Source organism: Bidens hawaiensis, unplaced genomic scaffold (genome assembly GCF_021521415.1).
Source record: "Bidens hawaiensis isolate Kalapana, Puna unplaced genomic scaffold, B.hawaiensis_p1.1 tig00048137_1, whole genome shotgun sequence".
Lineage (NCBI taxonomy): Eukaryota > Viridiplantae > Streptophyta > Magnoliopsida > Asterales > Asteraceae > Bidens > Bidens hawaiensis.
In genome coordinates this window covers 6,287-14,095 of record NW_027498610.1, presented here as the reverse complement: position 1 = coordinate 14,095, position 7,809 = coordinate 6,287, and the positions used below count along the sequence as shown (strand labels likewise).

Here is a 7,809-nt window from a genome sequence, read left to right as displayed (position 1 = left end):
TCGTTTCTTTAGTTTATTTCCAAGAAAATGAGGTTTCAAAGATGAAAACCGATTCTTGCATGATCAAGTGATGTATACGGGTTATACAAGGGATCTTGGTCCAAGAAAGGAGTTAAACGAACCAAGAACGAATTTTTACGGTTTAAATCTTTGTTTTTGAATCATAACCGAAATTATAGTGTAAGAGGCTTGATCGTGAGTGTAACTTGCTTGGTATTGTGGTATGTTGGTTGTAGGTTCTGTGTTTAGTGGTAGATAAGGCGGAAAGACGAGTTTGTAGCTTGTAGTGGCGGAAAACGAAAGGTATATTCGGTTATGTTCGGTTTTGGACAGATTGTGGTGTGTTTAGAGTTGGGTCATGAAATTTTACAGGGATGTTTTATATATGAAAATATGAGTTCTGTGAAGTTTTGGTAATTTTTGGACAAAGGATGAATATTTGGTGAATTTAATGCTCGGTTTTGGCCAAAAATGGTGAAAAATAGTTAAATATCATGAAAAATTCTGGAAAATTGCAGATAAGCTTTTTATATCATGTATAAGTCACACACAAAATTTTAGGTCAGTTGGAGAAGTCTAAGTAGGCTTTTCGGTTAAACGAGTTCTAGGGTTTACTAGCTCGGTTTTAGTGAAATGGCATGTAAAAGAATATTTTGGTTCTTGAAAATTTACAGGGGACTATATGGATGGCAGGGGAAATCCAGGAAAAATTTGGGATTTTTCTAAGATCGTTTGGTATTTACGACATATTTAGTGTTTAAATGGTGTTTAAAAAATAGATAAATAAATTTTAAATATAGAAATTAATTCTGGAAATATTTTTATAAAATTACCCACTGTTAAAAAGTGATTTGGGCAAAATTTCAAGATCCGAGACTAAACGGATAATTATTTGTGCTAAAAAGATGATAAAAACAAACTTTTAAAGTCTAAAACGCATAAACCGGTAAAGTTCGTCTAAACGAACTGACTGGTGTATGAAAACCCTAAAAATGAACTATTTTCATATAATACAATTAAACAAGTAAAAATGAATCATCCGAAAATAATTCGGATGATTTGGGTATTTTTAACCGATTTAACAGTTTCCGGTACGCCAAATACGGAAACGGGTTCCGCGGCCAATCTTGGCGTCTAAACCGAGCTCTAATTTCACATCTTTAATTAAATTATCAGTCAACCACTACTTTCGGGTCGTGTGTGACCAAACTCATTTTTGAAACGTAAAAACGGATAACCGTGCTAGGCACGCAAAACGAGAAAAACGACTAATAGTAGTTGTGACCATGGAACTCTAAACGATATCACAATCTGAGTCCGGAGAAGTGTTTCTGGGTTAACCTTGCCCCCAGAACGGGCACAGTGCTGGGTTAACAGTGTCCCCAGATGTACTGGTTAACTTGGTTAAAGTTATATTAATATGAGTGTATAGTAACGATCGTAGGGATCATATTACAGATTGGACGTGTTAACTGATAATACCTGCTTGCATGTGCTAAGGTGAGTTTCACGAGCCCCTTTTTCTGAATTGTTTTTAAATATTTTCTCGGGGCGGAAGCATGTTACTACTGAAATGTTTAAGTACATACTGAACGCATGGATTTGCGTGGATTTATATATATTTTATTGTACGGGAATCGTACGGAAATGTACTAAGATGGTAATTGTCTGAGTTGCTAACATTCTAAGGCCCCGGAACACGAGTGATTAACTGAAAGCCGGTAGAGTGTGGATAGTACTATTGGTCTGACAAACTCAACTGGTCCGGCATGGATTTGCTGATGTTTCCCAGCCAGTTGCACATGTCTATTTTGGGTGTTATATATATTTTCCTATGTAATGTTAGACATAGCGGTTTGGGGCAGTTCCGTGGGCGGGGGATATGCCACGGGTCCGTGGGCGGGGGATATGCCACGGGGGTTGTGTGTGATAGTCAGAGGTTTCACTTGTGGGCTCAGCATAATTACATCGATAATATTATATTTTGATAATGGTTTATCATGGTTTACTCGAATTGTGAAACTCACCAACTATTCGTAGTTGACCCGTTTTCTCACATGCTTTTCAGGTACAACTAAGATGAAGTGATTGCTTACGTGCTAAGTGCTTGATGTGTGTAAGATTTGCGTGCGGAATGTTAGGATACATTATAATAAATAGAATTATGTATCGTATTGTATGATGTGTGTATCACCTAGACGGTAATGAAATACGAGATAATGTAATTTTGAAGTATATTAATGTATTCAGTTTTTTTTATAAGCAATGTGGTTGATATCAGACGAGTCTGTCGCACCCCGTTTACGTTTCCGCTGCGGTTACGGGGTGTTACACTTACATTGACAGTTAACCGACTCATGCACATTCCTATATATAACCATAACTTAAGAGGACCATTTTTGCCACTTACAAAACTCAAAGGACCATTAATATAACTTCCCCGCCCCCTTGCCAACTTAACCAAATTAAACAATCCATAACCAGATTAACCGATAAAACTGAACAGTACCATAAACCGATTACCCGGTTTAATGAATTTATGAAACCCAATATTAGTGGGCCGATTATGTTTATCAAAGTTTTCATACCTGCCAAAACCAAACCAAACTGAATCGATTAAATGTATATTTTTATGGTGGGTCAGTTATGGTTAACAAAGTTTCCATAGATGTCGGTTAAGCTTATGGTCCAAAACCATCACAAACTGATCCACGCACAACCCTAACGGTATAATCATCACTTGAGAGAACCATTTTTCCAAAGTACCATTCAGGGCTGGCCATAAGGTGTGGCCGGGTGGCCGACGACCACAGACACCCTGTAGGCTCGAATTTTTTATTTTTATTTTTTATAAATTATATGTATTTTTTATTAAAACAATATGTATATTAGTGTTAAAATTCAATTACATAACCATTAGTTTGGTCTAGTGGCAAAGGGGTATTGCTCCTAACCCAAAGGTTGTGGGCTTCTACTCTCATTTGAGACATGTTTAATCCTATTTTTATAAAAACGTTTTTTACACAACTCAATTATAAGCAAATAAACATATAAAGAAATTAAATTGTTTAAACCCAACAAAATACTCCTTTTACTTAAGGCCAAAAAAAATTTTCACCTTCGATTCAAAATTTTTTTTGCTTTCTCGGAGCCGGCCCTGGTACCCTTAATGTAACTTTCTCCGTTGCCAACTTTCCAATTTGTATGGACCATTTACACAAAAACACATATATTTTCATCTTACTCCCATACAAACAAAACAAAACAAAACCCTCACCATCTTCTTTATATATACTCCACTAACAAACTCCACTCACACACACTCATTCAATTCATTTCAATTCATATCAACTCAACAACTAACAACCAATGGGCAGTGTTGGTGAGTCAGACAAGTACTTACTCAACCGCCACAAGGAGACTCACTTCACCGCCGGTGAGATCGTTCGTGACGTTATCATCGGTGTTTCAGATGGTCTTACGGTTCCGTTCGCTCTCGCGGCTGGTCTTTTGGGCGCTAATGCTTCGTCTTCGATTATTCTGACTGCTGGTATAGCAGAAGTGGCTGCTGGTGCCATTTCCATGGGACTCGGCGGGTATATATATATACTTTGACCTAGTTCCATTATTTGTTTTAATATATGCACATAATAATAATAATATAAGTTAATAATAATTATAATAATATATAGAATTCGAATATGCATATTCTAGTTTTTGATTTTAGGTTTCGTTGATTAATTAAGGATGTAGGATGGAATCATTCTGATAGTTACGGTTCATAATAAGCGTTTTTAATTGCATGCGGTTGTTGTCAAGATTCAGAATTCGAGTTTTTGATCTACATATTGTTCTTCGAATTCTGTTAAGACTCCAGCTCGGCTCGTTTAACTTGAAGAGAGCTCGAGCTCAGCTTGTTTCGAGTTTTATTTTTTAAAGCTCTCAAGCTAGGTTCGTGAGTAGTTTTTTAAGCTCAAGCTCAGCTTGGTCTCGACTCGCTCATTATTAACTACTATACAATAATTGCTTAACGTACGATAGGTAAGCGAAACGCTTAAAGGCAAAAACAAAAACGCTCAAAGGCAAAAATACTAAAACGCTCAGCCAAAAAACTAAAATGCTCAAACGGTTTTCGTGAAGAAAAGTAAAAAATTGATCGATTAACGATCCAAACTGTTATTTCGGTGTACCAATGATTAATTGAATACGTATTGATGATTTCGAGATCATGTGATGTGATTTCATGGAAAGATTTCATGAATATAAGTATTCTTGTACCTAATGTACGCTAAACAATTATTGTATTCTATCCTTTCTCTGTATTTATAATTGTTATTAGATATATTTTTCATTTATAATGTTGTATGTAACATAATATATGCTATTTAGCATTTTAGTTATTGTTATCATTATTTTATTTATAATAATACACGTTTAATAAATATGTAATGTATATCATATATACAAATTTTATAATTCATCGGCTTGTTTAGGCTCGTGAAGCTTAGAGTCGAGCTCGTTTATTAAACAAGCTTGTTTTTAGACCTGAGCTCTACTTTATTTGAACTTTTTACGACCCAGTCATGTGTAGCTCGTGAGTAGTTTGGCTCGTTTACACCCATACAGTTTTTGATAATTTAGCACAAGTAACTTCTTACTTTTTTTTTTGATATTACAATTTGATGCCTAATATGATGTGTCTAACAAAAAGTGGTTTTAATGGTTAGGTATTTGGCTGCAAAAAGTGAAGCTGATCATTACACTAGAGAGTTACAAAGGGAACAAGATGAAATTGATACCATACCAGATACAGGTTAACTTTTAATGTCATTTATTATTATATATATTATATGCATATTATGTTCAATACATTGATGGTTGTCATTAATTGTTGATTTTATTCTGTTTACAAATTATAGAGGCGGCTGAAGTGGCGGAGATACTGGCGGAGTATGGAGTGGAGCCGCATGAGTATGCGCCTGTAGTGAATGCTCTTAGGAAGAACCCGAAAGCGTGGCTTGATTTCATGATGAAGTAAGTGTTACTACTTTTGATTCGATTAATCTTATAAAAGCTCTTATACTTAACAAAAAAAGTCTTTATTATAGTTACACTATTGGATTTCACTTCATCAAATTTTGACAAAGATTTTAAATATATTTTGGTGGTTACAGTTTTGGGACATTAATAAAAAAGCTATGTTGGTTTGTTTATAATATTAACCTAAAGTAATGAACTCTCTATAGGGTTAGATTAGTAGATTTGCCACTTATCTCCTAATTCTAAACAAATGGAATCTTTATAAAACATGGTTATGAAACTTTGGTTATTTTCTGAAGTAATATAAATACATTAGACATGGATATGCTAAACATTTGTCTTTTTGTATGTGTTTCTTGAGAATATTGTCTTCTATTGTGTAACAATTTATGCATGTGGTATCTTTCAAACCAGAAGCAATCTGCCATTCTATCAAAACAACTCATTTCATGGGCTATCTATGTTGTTTAGCACTTTAGGTGTTTAAACTGATCAAAAGCTGCTCTTTTTCAGTAAAATTTTGGCTGTTTTAACACATTAGTCACACTTTATTAAGTTAAAAACAATTATAAAGTTTTATCTGAGACAAAAGTTGTCAGGCTTCTATGCATGCTATATATTCTTTTATGGGTGGTGATACTATGCAACAAATAACAAAATCTAAAATGAGCAACATTGGATGATACTTCCTTTATTTTTTAAAATGTGATTTTTAATAAATTAATATGGTGGAGTATCTTATGTCAAAATTAAAAGTTGAAAAGGAAATTGTCATAAGATTTTAGAATTACAATGTAATTGTTTTATATGAATTAATATGTATATTTTTTGTTATAGAATTGTAAATTTAAAGTATTAATATGTGAAAACAATTAAAAGATCGAAAACTTTTGAGTCAACTTGTGAACATGTGTGTCATGTTTTGGTTAATGTGTCTGATACTTTTTCTATTTGTTATCTAGATTTGAACTTGGGCTCGAAAAGCCCGACCCAAAGAGAGCACTGCAAAGCGCGTTCACAATAGCGGTTGCGTACATATTGGGTGGATTGGTCCCACTTCTTCCTTACATGTTCATCCCAGTGGCCCAAAAGGCCGTGGTTGCATCGGTTATTGTGACCATTTTAGCCTTGTTGGTCTTCGGGTTCGCTAAAGGTTACTTCACGGGTAATAAACCCGTGTGGAGTGCTCTCCAGACAGCCCTAATTGGAGCCATAGCATCTGCAGCTGCTTTTGGTATGGCTAAGGCAGTACAAGGGTAGTTAACTGTTACATGTTATTGTGTTTGTTTTTTTGACTTTTGAAGTCAAATATGTTGCTTTTGTACTTTGGATATTAAAATGTGGGTCCGCTCAAAAACCGGTTGTTACGTTATCGTATGCTTTACAACGTAAGAACCTAACCATTCGACTGCTAAGTGTGAACATCTTATAATCTTTATGCATAAATAATCTCATAGTTAGGCGTGTAAACAACCCGAGTCCGAGCTGACTAGGCTCCAATTTGACTCGTTTAACTTACAAGATCTTGAGTCCTCATCTTATTCTAGCTCTATTTATAAAGCTCAACGTTGAGTCTTTTGGTACTTATTAAATTATTCTCTTTATTATTAAGTTACTGCTATTATACTTTTATACACTATAATTAAATATTTATATTTAATATATTAAATAAATGTTATTTAAACAGCATACTTAGGCTCCAAGCTTAATGGAGCTTCATAGGTTAAGTTTTGGGGCATCGTTTATTACATGAGCTTCAATAGAGGCTCAAACTCGAACGTTTGTAAACTCAGCTTAATTTAAGCTTAGCCAGCCAAGCCTGGGTAGCGCATGGCCACGTTGGCTCGTTTACACCCCTACTAAAAAATTTACAAGTAATACAAGAATCAAAGGTCTCAGGCTTCTCTTTGATGGTTTTGTTTTCTTTGTTTCTCAACCAACATTAAAAGCTTTGACTGATAACAAAAACGACTAACGATCCGACCCTAATATGGGCTACAATCTGGATTGGTTTTTTACAACCCGAATTGTAATTATAATTTTGTACTAGTGTAAAAAAATATTGAAATATGTTGGAATGAGAGACTGTATATTGAGAGATGCTATTGAATTTTAACATGAACAAAAATTAATAACAAAAAAATATAAACTAAAGGTGCTTTTGATCGATGTCAAGACAATAGGTATGGTGCCATGGATGCTGATTCTTGTGGACCTTAGCTGCGCGTGTGAAGTGGAACTTTTTGCTTTTTATCTTGTTTTGGACAATTAAAAGTTTGATTTGAGGCATTGGACTTTAGTTTTAACTAGGTTTCATACCCGCGCGTTGCGCGGGTTTGTGTCTAGTAAATGGTGTCGCGTTGAGGCGGTATTGTTGCCTGACCCATTCAAGCAGTTTGGCCCGTTTCATTTTTAACAACTTTACAAATTACCCATCCATAAATTCGCGAGCGTAGTGGCGCAAAAAGAAAAAGATTAGGGCGATCATATCAACCATAGTTGACAACAAAGATAGATATGTAGTTATCTACCATATCATTAGTTATGGGACAAACACAACACAGTTACAAAAGGAAAGAATAGCCTAATGCTATTTACCAAAAATAATACTGCCATATGTAAATAGTATTTCAAAAAGATTTAAGAATCATAATATAAACTAATTCAAAAATCTTTTTATCATCCCATTATATGACCTTGCTTTCATGCCACCACTTGTACAACATCAGCCCTCACAACTACAACAACCTAGATAATAATATAAACTTA

At 34.6% G+C, this 7,809-nt stretch overlaps 1 protein-coding gene across 1 annotated transcript; it reads left to right on the top strand.

Moving 5' to 3' along the window:
* The first annotated feature begins 3,336 nt into the window (after window positions 1-3,336).
* Window positions 3,337-6,382, top strand: LOC143597338 (vacuolar iron transporter-like). Its single transcript, XM_077075862.1, has 4 exons — window positions 3,337-3,596; window positions 4,728-4,813; window positions 4,920-5,034; window positions 6,003-6,382. The coding sequence occupies exons 1-4, from the start codon at window positions 3,370-3,372 to the stop codon at window positions 6,298-6,300; spliced, it is 726 nt and encodes a 241-aa protein (XP_076931977.1). The 5' UTR covers window positions 3,337-3,369; the 3' UTR covers window positions 6,301-6,382.
* The last annotated feature ends 1,427 nt before the right edge of the window (window positions 6,383-7,809 follow it).